The sequence below is a fragment of the Bombus flavifrons genome, chromosome 3 (assembly GCF_040668555.2).
Source record: "Bombus flavifrons isolate JBK064 chromosome 3, iyBomFlav1_principal, whole genome shotgun sequence".
Classification (NCBI taxonomy): domain Eukaryota; kingdom Metazoa; phylum Arthropoda; class Insecta; order Hymenoptera; family Apidae; genus Bombus; species Bombus flavifrons.
Window position 1 is genome coordinate 284,520 of NC_138444.1, and position 14,750 is coordinate 299,269.

General features: G+C 28.0%; 1 protein-coding gene across 1 annotated transcript in view; it reads right to left on the bottom strand.

The window, feature by feature from the left end:
• TH1 (negative elongation factor complex member TH1) overlaps positions 1–14,017 on the bottom strand; it is a 23,469-nt gene extending 9,452 nt beyond the window's left edge. Inside the window, exons 1-5 of the mRNA XM_069109696.1 lie at positions 13,795–14,017; positions 12,300–12,480; positions 7,547–7,766; positions 7,356–7,463; positions 2,591–2,740 (exon numbers count right to left, since the gene is read on the bottom strand). Coding sequence (XP_068965797.1) covers positions 2,591–2,740; positions 7,356–7,463; positions 7,547–7,766; positions 12,300–12,475 — 654 coding nt within the window. The 5' untranslated portion in view covers positions 12,476–12,480; positions 13,795–14,017. The remainder of the gene's footprint in view (positions 1–2,590; positions 2,741–7,355; positions 7,464–7,546; positions 7,767–12,299; positions 12,481–13,794) is intronic.
• Positions 14,018–14,750: the final 733 nt, after the last annotated feature.

Here is a 14,750-nt window from a genome sequence, read left to right on the forward strand (position 1 = left end):
TAATATTTTAAAAATATACTTTTTACTATAATACAAATACACACTGTAACATTTTAAATATATGTATATCGTCTCTCTATAATAAAAAGCAACTACGAGCAAAAAGGAAAAAGGTGATTAAAATCTAAAAGAAAGCAGGAACTCCCAGAAAACGAAAGCGTTCATTAAGGTGGAGTTAAAGGAATTACAATTCATAAGTCTATACTGTATGAAGATAATGATGCCTAGCATAGGCTATACATACAGTCAGGACTATACATTCGGTTAATACAGCGAGTAAAAAAATTTGAGGGATGATTTCTGAAACTAAAATGAGATGAAAATCAAGAATAAAAAGATTGCGTTTTCTACTTTGTTTTTTAGTTATTAACAATTAAAAATTAGTCGAAAACGCGATTTTTTTATTCTTGATTTTTCTCTTATTTTAGCTTCAAGAATCACCTCTTAAATTTTTCTACACCTGTAGCCGAACACCCTATATATAGTCCTGGAACTAGCGTCATTGCTACGTAGTCAATATAATAGTCAATATAAACTTTAAAAATTTGTGTGTCGATAGTTTTGATAACAAAAATGAACAAATTCAATTCCTGGCTGAGCGAACGTAGGGATGGGAGATAGAGAAATGCGTTGTCAAACATGTCAAACTTGAAGGTGAAATTTTGCGGAAAATACAGAAGTTGAAAATGAAGCAGTAAAATATATAAAAAATCAACCCTCTAGTGGAGTAGTTATTCTCAGTTTAGTGGAAAATTATCCTTTCCGGTATTTCATGGAAGACTGTTGTATGGTAACTACAATTTTTTAATTTTATCTAGACTGAACCTTTATGTAACAACAGATTATGTCCTGAAATATGTAAAAGAATGCCCTAGCAGCATTAAATTTTTTTTTAGATCTTAGCAAACAATTGACATGAAGAACATGATTCCGGCAAACATAATTTATTTTTCTCTTTTTTTTTCATTTAATTTAATGAACGATCAGTTTTATTATTGTAAAAATTACTACCATATGTTTTCGGATGATGATTTACATTTTGAATTTGATTCTTGATTTCATGTCAGAATGACGAAGATCAGAATTCCGACGATGACGATTGAGAAGTTTAAGATGATTGAGAGGGGTGTTTTATTATTTATATAAAGGTGAGACACCCGCATCAGGTAACACGCGGCTCATCATACCGCACGGCGATTTCAATGGTCTGACATGAGTTTTTCAAATATATTTCCGGATATAATCTACTGTTACACGAAGTTTTAGCCTAAATAAAATTAGGAAATTGCAATTACCGTTCGACAGCCTTTAATGAGTTACCAGAAAGGATTTGCTGTACTAATGAACTTCCAGGGTTGAACTTTCATTAATGAGTTGATTTTTTTATATATTTTATTGTTCCATTTCCTAGTACAAGAAGTTTCAGTTTCTATATTTTCAGCAAAATATCACTTTCGAGTTATACCACTTTAACAAGTTTAACAGTGTACCTCTCATCCCATGTCCATGTCCACCCAGCCAGACATAGATTTTATTTATTTCTGCTATCAAAGCTATTGGCGTACAAATTTTATGTTATTGCCTGCATAAAAATGACATTACTCTAGAAGATTATATTAAGAAGATTAATATATATATTGTGAGAGAATAGCAAATAAATAATTGATTGGAAGTCATTCACATTTTCTTGCAATTACCAAATCTCGATTCCAATGAAATAAGTTAGAATAAATTGAATGTGAAAATACAGCAGGATTGTATAATTATGAACACTTTGGAAACTAGATTTAAATTAGAATCCAATTTTATAGATATAAATTACACTAAAAAATGAATCACTCTATATAGAATGATTCTGGTATAGAATTTGGAACGGAAATAAACCTGGACACATATTTTAAATTACAATTATAATGTACTCTCTGCTTATTTAATCCAACTTCTATATAACAGGTATTGTCAATCATCTTCTTGTGAATTCGAACAATTTGTGAAGAGACAAAAAGATTGCAACATTGAGAATTAGAAATTACATTATCATATATGTAGGTTATCTCATTTAATAGGTTACCTATTAATGCATATGCATATAATGAAACTATGTGTACAAAAAATGATTTCAAGTATTTACAAAAAGGAACTATGCAGTCAGAATTATGCTAGTTGAAGACATAAAGATAGAAAATTTTTATACATATATAACTACTTAATCTCTCTTAATCTCTTATTGACTGTTTAAACATTTTTACAATTAAATTATATTTCTTGTTTTACATTCTGCAATTTTTAAGAAAATTATATACAAAACAATATAACTGAATTCATCTTATTATTGTGTGTTACATTATAGAAAATAAATACATTCAAAAACTATATCCAAAAAAATATGAATGACTTTCACTTGATTTGAATGCTTTCACATAACAAATTCCTTTCTTCATATTATATTGCCCTTGAATTCTGATAAAAGACATTACTTTATGCTTAAAAGACTTTCCAAAAATCTTATTCTGTATGTGTATGAAATATAATATACACATATTATACTTTAAATTGATTCAGAATATAAATCATAAATAATAATACTTACTGCACATTCTTGTATACTTGACTGCCAATCTTCTGTATTTTGCAAAAATCCAGCAATTGCAGTTTTTAAAACTCGTGAAAATACTTCAATTTGTTGTGCAGCTGTTGAAATGCTTGTAATTTCACCTTGAAATCCAGCATCAGATATAAGCTGTAAGAAATGTAAAAAGATACAAAAATTCAATAAAATTTGTACAGTACGTATTAAATGTTTGTAAAATATTTCATATATAACAATTGTGCAAAAATTATATTATTGCAAACAAATTACTTGTGTAATATAATAAAAGTTGATGATACATATATATATACAAAATTTGTGTATAAATTTCAATCTGCTAGTTATCTTTTAACCAGAAATTTCTATGATCGTGAAATTAATAATCAACAAAGACGAACAAATCTCAGATATACTGAGATGAATTCTTCCAAATATAAATACATATAAGCCACTTATTATAAAAATAGGGTAAGTCCATTTTCTTTATTAATGAGATATTTAAGGTTTCGTGGTTCATACAATTAAGAAATATAAGTACACCCTAGAAAGGTTTCACCATGTTGTATATACTTTTAACACAGGTAAATTTACTACGCAACGATTTTTATAAGAATACAGTACGAAAAAAGGTGTTTTTATAAATCTGAAATAGAGTTGCCTCATTTTCATAATCAATGAATTATAAAAATCGTGAGCAATAAAATTTCTTTTTAATTTGAATTTTTATATAATTATTATTTAATTATAATTTATTACAACATTTATTACAGAACAAAATAATATCTTTTATTTTGGAGTGTTATGTGCAAGTATATTAAAATATTCATGATATACAGGAGGTATGTAAGACAATAAAGTAAGTTAATTCAATATTTTAAAGTTTGAGGCCTTCCTTCGACGGATGGTAGTAAATTTAGAATTATGAAAGTCTTCCATTAATGTTTTATACAAAACAGTACATGGGCAGTTGTTAACATATTGTTAATCGGTCACGAGTTAATTCGTGTTTTCATAGCCAAACGTTATCAACCGGTCACGAGTAAACTCGTGATGCGCTTTTTTCGCATTAGCGTCATTTTCTTAGTGCGCTGTTGGAGATCATACAGTGCAATTGTTGGTCAGCATAGTGCATAGAGTATGCACTTCAAAAGGAAAACGCAGCGAAACTAGATATATTTGCAAAAGCTGTCGTGTACCATTACACGTAGGTGATTGTTACACTGTTTATCATACGAAAAAGAAATATTAAAAGTTGAATAATAAATAAAATTTATTAAAGTTTATTTATATTGTTTTACTTCCACATCCAATTACGAAATAATAGCTGGTAACATGAGATAAATTCTCAGTAAAATTGCCGGTCAACAATGTGTTAAAAACCTCATGCAACATATGAATTTCCAGTCAGTTTGTTTTCTCCCTATCAATATTCTTTATTCTTTTAGAATTTTTTAAAGCTTTCGTCGGAAGAATTGCCCGTGTTTCATTTTGTATAAACAAAATTTCGTTTCTTCCTAACATTCTATCATGATTTTGTAACAACCTCGAGGAATGTACAAAGCATTTGATTTTCATGATGCCATTTCCATAATTTTAAAATCTGCGTTATTTGGTAGATAAGAATGCCCAGAAAATAGAAATGTTTAATTAATTATCGATATTTTAAGAGCAGTTTTGGGACATTTTATAGAAAATGGGGTTGTTCCACTTTCATATGTAGTAAATGATTTTGCATCTACCAAAATTTGCAAATTACCAACCAAATGTACACTGATCAAAACATTAGATATTTAAATATGGATGGTAAATTTATTGTAAAGTAAAATTTCTTATTTAACCATTTGAGTCCCAAGCAGCGCGATCGCGTTGTTTAGATTTTGTGTCGAGAAGTCCCAGTACATTTGAACGCTACAGACGACTGAAGGTATTTTGTATTTCATTGTTATCTTCTCAATAATTTTTATTGAACAAAACTTAAAATATTTATAAACTAATAGTACGCATATATAATAATATAGACGTATTCAAAGTAGACGTTATTAAAGTAACAAATATGACGAGCGCTATTGCACCGCTTGTTCCTCTTCGCAATCAATTAAGAGAAGCGCTATCGCGCTGTTCGGAGATCTTTCGACCCTGTTTTTCCAAAGACTCCTGGGACTCAAATGGTTAATAAAAGCTACGACAATATGAAATCCATTTTTTTTTTTCAAAAGTGAACTTGCCCCACTTTCATAACGAATGGCTCATACTTTATTTTCAAGAGAAATGAGACTATTAATTAAAAAACAGGTATTCATGAATAAAGAAATTATATCCAAAATTATAGAAATCTGAGTGACGAATTACATTTTTCTTGGATAAAGACCAACTAGTATTCTGTTTTATAATACTAGTACACTTATGTATTAATTAATCAAGTTAGTAAAATATCTTATATATAGAAGAATATCTTTCTGTGTTGATGCTTATTGACTTACTTTTTTCTTTTAACTTTACTTCTTATTGTGCAAAATTATATTATTTTTATTATATTGATTATTTTCTCAATGGTTCCTGGGGAGAATTTTCTCCCCTGAATTTGAATCGATTGAACTGCTACTTATAAGTCTACAAGGTTGTCTTGAAATACAAACGAGCGGTTGCTGAGCATGTATGTAGTGAGGCTAGGACAAAAGACAAGGGGTTGCTAGGGGACAAAGAACGAATTAATAACAATATGAGTTGAGATGTCAGAGAGTGCGGATTGCGTTGATGAGAGTCATTGATTAATTATTCAGTTGTGTTAATTATTATACGTTTGCTGCGATTAGTTCATGTTTAACAAACATTATTCTCTGTTCAATTAACACCTGTTCAATCTACTTATCATTTATAAACTAATTAAAGTAGTTACGATACTACATTATTGAACAAAATTAAAATATAAGAATATCGAAATAGAAACAAGGAACAATAAGATGTCTACTGATACGCGCCACCTTGTGCGCGCTCACCCCACCACAGTACACAGTGCAATAAGCAGGCAATAGAGGTTGAGATATTACGATCTTCTCACGCAGCATCAACAGCGACAAACAACTAGCACGGGCCAAAAGATTAAGTATCGGCATCAGCAAAGATAACCACATGTATAGCGGGGCACGACCTATCATCAGCAGAAAGTAATACTGCAAGAAGAATGCAGCAGCAACGACTTCTAAAAGGGGGAAACTTCAATAATAATTCCACGAAAACCACATTAGCTGAAACCCTAATACTTCTGGAAAGACACCGGTAGAAACGAAGATTGCAGGATCCGCAGAAATAATCACATACCAAAACTCCGCGCTATCATGGAATAAAACCCGTCACGTGACAATTAGCCATGATAATCTTAGTATAAATAAGGGTAGTAGTATAAATAATAATAGCACTTAAAAACAGGAGTTCAGTCAGTAAAAGGAGAGTCAGTTAATCAGTTCGGTTAGTCAGTTAGAAAGCTCAGTCAGTTAAAAATTTGTTGGGAGTTAGTTAAAATAGAGTTCAGTCCAGTTAGTTGAAATTTTGTCAAGAGTTAGTTAAAAATTTATCACGGGTTAATATCAAGTTCGGAAGAATAGTAGACTTTGCGAAGCCGAGAATTGTTCTAATCCAGTCTTTGATTAACGACAAGGAGTAAAACCGAGCATTTTATTAGTCGTCAATGATTCATACAGTCAATTTTCCAACAACTGTACTAACTCAGTATGATATTCCAAGAGTGTGATCGACCATACGTATGAGCAAGGTGAGAAGCTAAACATTGTAACATTTTCTTTTTTTGATCTCAGACTTGTATCACATGTACGACTTCAATAAAATTATTCATTGACTATTATTCTCAACAATTAAGAAGATATCAGAAATATTTACTTATTCCAAGAAAACTTTAATCCTTTCCGTGTTGGTACTCCTGTACATAACGGGTAAGCCGAAACGTGGAATTTTATTTATCACTCGCATTGATACGATAATTAACGCTGTCCATAAGGTTATAGTAACGAATTAGAACATTAAAGATACACTAGTTTGGAAACTCAAAATAGTGCTGCGCTCTAGAAGAGTATGATAAGTATGATAAGAGTATGATAAGTTTCTGAAATCATCCCATTCAGTCGTTTGCCTTGTTCCAAAAATAACGAATGAGAGTCGAATTAATCGAAATAGTTAATAACTATTTCTGGTGGCAGCAACTACCATTTTGATTTAAACATAACTCGAGAAATCTAACTGTTACGAACACCGAAGATCAAGACCAGATCGTAACACAGTCTTTCATTTATATCTTCATACGGAAAAAAAGGAATATAACATAAAAAGTGCATTTTGGCTATATTTATAACTTTCGTCTGACATAATTTTTATATAATCGATAATTTAGAAAATAATCGAATAAAACTGATTTTATAACTACTTAAATAATTATTTTAATGTTTAAGGACCCAGGGGCATGCTTTTTCGTTATTCAATCGAGTTCAAATTCTGCACAAATTATTTTTTTTAATATTCAACATCTCTTTTTGAGATGTCATTTTTCTATGCATTTTAATTTATAGAGTTAGTTAGCATGACTTCTAAGTGATTCAAATAATACACTACAAATAATGCAGAAGAATTTAGTTCAAAGAGCACACCTCTTATATGTATAATGTTATTACTACTATTATATTTATCTATATATGTAATAACAATATTTCCAACAATTCCTATTTGAATAAAAGCTATATTTTAATAGAAATTTTACCTTTATAGTGAAGTTTAACATCAAGCAATCAGGATATTCTTCTGCAAGTCTGTAAATAAGTGACCGCCAAGTAGGATGTTGTATCATTTCCGTTAACCAAGCAGGAGTCTGATACACAAAATATTGAACTTTAAGTATTAACTAAGATTTAATATTTAATTAAAAAATCAATGAAGGATTAAAAAACTTACTTCACCCTCCTCTGTAAAGATTTTATCTGCTTTTTTGGGATCAAATGTTTTCAATATCATATCTTTTAAGTTGTTTTCTACCATTGCTTGTACGTCTGTAACTTTAACTCCAGCGAGAATAAGCCATTCTGCAAGAAGATTTGCCATTTGAGCACAAGCTGTATAGTTTTTAGATAACAATTCTATCACTTGTTCTGGGTTTCCACCAGCTTGAAAATACCTATACAGTGGGAAAAATAATAATATATTATAATATAAAAAATATCATTACATTACTTTTAAATTTCACAAACAGTGCACCAGTGCATAATTAAATACACATATTGAAATTAACATCATCTACAGTAGCTACAAAAAAGCACATATCCTTACTTTTTAATGAAGCATTCCTTTATCAAATTCTAGATTTATAATCACATGAAAACACTACTATATAACTAATATTACTATACTATAGTACTATTATGTGATATAAAATTTAATATACTGAGACCTAATTAATTAATATATAAATGTTATAATAAATATATGCAAATACTTTTTGTAATCATTCCATATAATAATTCAAATAGTTGTTTAAAATAAATAAAAAGCAAGAAAAGATTAAATTATATATACTTTATTAAGACACTTTGCAGGAAAATAAGTAATGGAGAGTATTTTATTAAATAAAAAAATTTTAATCTCTATTAAAAGCTAGTTTAATGACCATAGTAACTTATAATCAAAGAAACATTAATACCAAATATTGTCTTTAAAATCAGAAAATGTTTACTTGTATATTTTTGTACCATCAAATGAAAATTTCATTCTGTATGTAACATTATTTAATTTTTTATACAATTATGAATCCATTATTTACCTATATCTACAGGTAATAACAATGTTGTGTTAATAAAATTCATTAGATAAAACTAATGAATGTAGTAAGAGGAATATCATCAATATTTAGTTTCCATTTCATCATTAAATATACATAATGAATTTTTGTGTAATAATTATAAATTCTATAATAGAGAATTTTATTTCAGTCTTTTCATGATTGTTTAATATGAAAACATGAAATGATTATTATGAGATTTGATAAAATATATAGAAATGTGCAGACCCTCCCTGTTTCTCAGGATTTCGGGACGGATCAGTAGAAGTTCGGGCGGGATCTCTATATCCATATCACTCGGGCTCCCGAATGATTCGGGATCCTAAAACTCGATTTGGGTATCAACCATAGAAGTATGTATCAGCATGAACAGACAGTCTAACTTCGTGTCAGCTCAACTAAAATTGCACGAATCGACTTAAGGATTGGAAGCCCAAGATCCAGCTATGAGGAAGAGATAAAGTAATTACAAAATAGTACAATAACTTCACAAAACAAAATATGTATAAAACTAAAATAAGAAAACCATAAGCAAATAAAAACACACTATTCGTTACAAACTCTATACAAAGAAATCAAATATTCTACAATCTCAAATTTGCAAAATTATTATTAAAATAAAAATAATTTTCTTCCAAAATTTTAAATATAAATTTTGAATATGAATATTTATTCATGTAAAGCTTATTATCATCGTTTCTTTTTATATCTTTATCTCCTCTTAATATTTCCTAATAGTTGGATCTCGGGCTTCTGAGCCTTGCCGATCCCATTTGACTTGTCGAATTGACACGAAATTAGACTGCCCGCTTTTAATTATTTAGCATGCTGATACATAAATCTATTGCTGATTCGATTGACTCGAATCGAATTTCGGGATCTCGAATAATACAAGTATATCAAGATCCCGCCCGAATTTTTTCTGATTCGTCTCGAAGCTCGGAATCCCAAAACTCGAAACGGTCTGCACACTCCCACTGCCCGCTCATGCTGGTACCCGAGTTGAATTTCGAGAACCCGAGCGACACGGGTGTACAAAAGCCTAAAACATTATAATTTTTAAGAACGTTTCATAAACGTTTGATCTAGTATGCAGAGTATAATAAAACATTTTAACTTTTTGGCGATTTTAATATTAATTATTTTTCATGAAAGAAACTGTGTACTTTTATTATTCCCAATCTGTTATGCATTTCAAAACACATTCAGAAACATAAATAAAGAATGTTTGAACAATTCTTCATTAAATATTTTTGCAAATATTACTTTTGATGTAGGTATTTATGTTCGCTATATTGTAATAATATATATTTTTGCCTCTCTTAGCTTTGACAACTTCTGCATTTTATATTATAAATAACTAGTATGAGTTTATTCTCATAATAATGTGAATTCCAATATGCATGTAACCCTGATAAGCAAATACATATAGTTAAAATATATCAATATATAGTTCAACTTCATTGATTCTTTACCATAAGAGAAAATATCAACTATAAAGTATGACATTTGATATCATTACTTATAAAAGTATAGCTAATAAATCATTCAAGTATATCCTTTATGCATCTTGCTGCCATACTAGATATGATACTATGAACAATACTCCCTTGCAGAAAACTTAAATATTTTATTAATTCTACTATTGGCAACCGGATATTCATTTCAACTTTTCCTTCATTAATTTTTTATATTCTCCTCAATACATCGCATAACCACTCTAAATCTCTACTTTTTTCAATATTTTTATGTCAATTTATATTTTCAAAATAAAATTGTACAAAAATATCTCAGTTATCAAAATTTTAAACATATTATTTATTTGTTTGTTTGATAATTGGAATACCTAAGTATCCATATAAGACACATAATAGCTGGATGCTTTATGAAATGAGAATAGAAATGAGTTTCTAATCTAAATCATTTATTCGCTAATTAAATTACAATAAATAAATATGTATTCAGAAAACAATTTTTGCAAATTGTGGTTATACTTGTGAAGAGTAAGGACTAAAAAAAATTAAGTTTCTGTATCGAAACACATACAGTTACTGACAGAAGTCAAGAAACATAATTGTCATTTAAAAATTACTGTATATGTTTTATCTTAAGATACATTAGTTAGAATTAAAAATACCGTAAACAGATAACAGTCCACAACGAACATACAATAAGTTTTAATGTTAAACACCTAAAATAAACAATGAAATTTGGAGATGATAACATGATGGGACTGTAATGATCCTGATCTGCTAATACGAATAAAAGGAACTATGGACAGATTTGTGCATTGCAATATTTTATAAACATACAGGGTGGTTGGTAACTTGTGGTACAAGCGGAAAGGGGGTGATTCTACGCGAAAAAAGAAGTCGAAAATATAGAATAAAAATTTTTCATTTGAGGCTTTGTTTTCGAGAAAATCGACTTTGAATTTTCGCTCGGTACGCGTGCAATACGTTATAACGGATCTCACTGTAGATCGTTATCTCGATGGAAAAATTAAAAAAAAAAAAAATTTTTTTAATTTTTATTCTATATTTTGGACTTCTTTTTTCACGTAGAATCACCCCCTTTCCGCTTGTACCACCAGTTACCAACCACCCTGTATAAGTTGCCATGTACAAGTGTGAAAATGCCAATAAAGTGATCATTACAACACAATAATGAATCCAAAACATTCCTCTAAATTAATTATATAACATTTCTTCTGGAATAAAATACTAATATAATTAAGTCCAAGTCAATCTCCTAATTTAAACCCAATTAAACATTTACGGAATTAATTTAATATCAACTAGAAAGTTAACTTTTTGCAAATAAAAGGGGATTGATGCAAAATGTTACAAAAATATGGTATGAAATATCGATTGTGTGTTGTGTATGATTAATTGACTCAATGCCATGCAGATGATATGCAGTCATTGAATCCAATAGTTATCTAACATCTTATTAGATTATTTTTCATTTAGTTTTTGTTAAAAGCAGTTATATGTATATCAAACAAAGTATGTTTCTTAACTTTTGCCATGAAGTTTTATTTTGCTCACCTGATCCAATATTAATTGTAGGTCTCATACGAATATATAAAAAAAATATTAAATATTAAAATCTCTTTATACTATTTTTAATTTCATCCAATGTACCTCAGAAGATAAAAAATATACAGTAATTTTCAAGCGATCATAACATTTCTTAACTTTTGTTAGTAAGTGTATGTATGCAAGAGGAACTGACAATTTACTCTAATACTATACTACATTCTAACTTCATATAAACTTTTGGCATAAATTGTTTATAATTGCATTTAGTGAATTACAGAAAAAGAAGGTTAAAAATTATGGTAAAATTATGGTAAAAAGTTAAAATTATGGTAAATTATTGTCCCTATATATATATCTTCTATTTATAATTCATATAGATTTGAGTTAGGTGTCGTTTTATCCAACTGACATGAGTCGGTCAGTAACCAACACCAACGCATACCCTGTTGCAGACACACAATTATAGGCAGGATTTACTGTGTGTGGTACTGACACTATAGATGGTTTCTTGGGAATATCTTGGAAATTAAGAGAATCCAACATTTTCGTGAAAGGAAAAGTTGTTCCAAATGTTGGGTTTCACAACATATTCGAAAATCAGTGAAATCACTGTTAAAACTAAACTTCTAAATAATTACCTAATATCTTATATAATATAATATATAATATCTAAATCATTTTGTTTACCAATATAAGAATTAAATTTCTCTGGCTTATAATTCGGCAATATGTTTCAAATTTTGAAGCAAACTGCGTAGATACATTCAATATACTATATCTATAATGAGTAAAATTAATGTTAACTGCACTATTTAATAAATCACTATACCTTTTAAGTTGTGCAAAGATACCAGGCTCCATAATGTAATCTGGTGTTTTAAATTTATCCAAGCATTCATTTAATATCTCTTGAGGATTACCAAAACTATCTTCTCCTACGCAATTTTCACTTCTTGTCATTTCTTCTGTCCAAGCTCCACGATCCTCATCATAATCCGACTCCATTATTTCTAAAAATAATACATAATATTTAATAAAATGGTTTTTCTTCTACATATTGATTAGTAATATAAATTTTTAAAATTTTTGCTTTGTTATGAATTGATATTTCTGTTGCAACAAACAGCTATGAAAAAAAGAAAAAATGGAAGAACTAAAAGTTTAATTACTACTTTCAGACAATAAAATTATATAAACTAAATGTTGGAAATAAATATGTCTCAAATAATTGAAATAATTTTATTTTTTCTTCAAATTGGAAAACTATTGCTTATATATCATATCATCTGAGAGTAACTATTAAGGTAAATTTAATGATATACAAGACATAAGATTAGAACAATTAACTTCATATGATTTTTTATGTCATCATATGTGTTTAATATATCTTTTACTTTATTTCGACAATCACAATTACCCTCTATTTAAAAAAATTAAAACTATTATGACTGCAAATGCTTGATTGCAATTAAGTTATTATGAAATATATGTACCACAGTTTACAAAATTAACTTGTTGTATTTTTTTACATGGTAATCATGTATAAAAAACAAATATAAATATTCAATTTCAAACTTTTGCGACTTATTCTGAACAGATTGGTAACAAAAATAACACATACTTGCAACTTGACATGTATGTATCTTGTGTCTGAAACTTTCTATGACATACAAATTCTTACTCTTTCAGTATTTCTTTTAATATGCAGATGACAATAAACAATAACTCAAAAGATTTTTTCTCCTGTTATCTTCATAGTATAGTATAATAGTATAATGTAATTTTTGTTGGTCTTTGAATGTCTACTAAAAATATAAAGCTTAGAAACTAAAAATACACAGTATCTGAATCTTTTTGTGACCATCTGTATATATTTTGTAAAAATTAACCTAAGATTTATTTTGATATTTATATATTGTTATCAATTTTATAAAGTATTAATGTCTAGTTATTTAAAATAGATTAAAAATCTCTCTCTCTCTCAATTATATATTTTCATGATAATTATTGGTACAAGTTCTTGTTTATATAATTCTTTTTTCACGAAATCTAAACATTTATTATAAATAAGATAGTACAACCAGGCAATAATATTCAAAAATATAATCTCAGCAGTATATTAATTAGCAATATTAGTCCAAATGAAGGATGTACTTCCTTTACTAAATATATAGGTATCTTAACCTGTATATTAATATGTACTCTTTGTATATATATAAAAATTTTAAAGCTAAAGATAGGTTAACTATTCAACATATTTATTTTAGTTAATACTTCCATAAAAACTATTAAATATTTTATACTTTTTAATGAAGATTACTTACTTTTAATTTGTTATGATAGATTTAACGCACAAATATTTTTAAGTATTTTATAAATACGTAATACAATTATAGACAAATAATATAGATAAACATGTAATATATTGAGCTAAAGACTCATACTAAATGTTTCTTTCTAATATAATGTATTAAAAAAGAAATTGTGTCTTTTTATACTTCAGGTAACGATGAAAAGCTTTCATAATAGAAAATTCTCATGTATTGATATACTTAAAGATTGCAAATACATCATACTACTGCCTATATACTTTGTAGTAATACCACGATCCCATATATGATTGTCATTGATTGTACCAAGGAAGAAATACAAACCACATATGTATTGGGAAACTTAGTAGCTTAGATTTCAGTCCTCTAGTGATATGATGGCAAACTACTAACGGTAGATTTTTCAGTCTTTTTGTTCATTTATTTAAATTTTAAATTATATACATACATGTATCGATAATATAAAAGCTGAATCATCTTTCGTTTTCCTCGTATAAAGTACATGATTGCATATTTGTTTGTTAATATAATGTGCACATATATGTATTTACGTGTATTATGTATATATTACCAGAGAGAAAATTTCTTCTTTGATATACATATACATATTTCACATAGATAGAAAATAAAATATATATAGTATGAGCATAAGAACATGTAAATAAATACTAGCCAATTAAAGAATGTACACAACACAATTAATACATTAAGGATCGTTTCGGTATTCAATTTATTACCAGTCATTATAATTATATAACTATATGAAATGTATATAATAATTGTCGAAGGTCGGATTTACTTTGTATAGAATTTTATATTATGGTAACAAATAATTCTTTTTACACAAGAAACATAATTAGTTGATTTTAATTCAATTAAATTTTAATCAAATTTTATCAATTCATATACCTTTTAGAGAAATAGTTTTACAAACCATATAAAAATTTAAT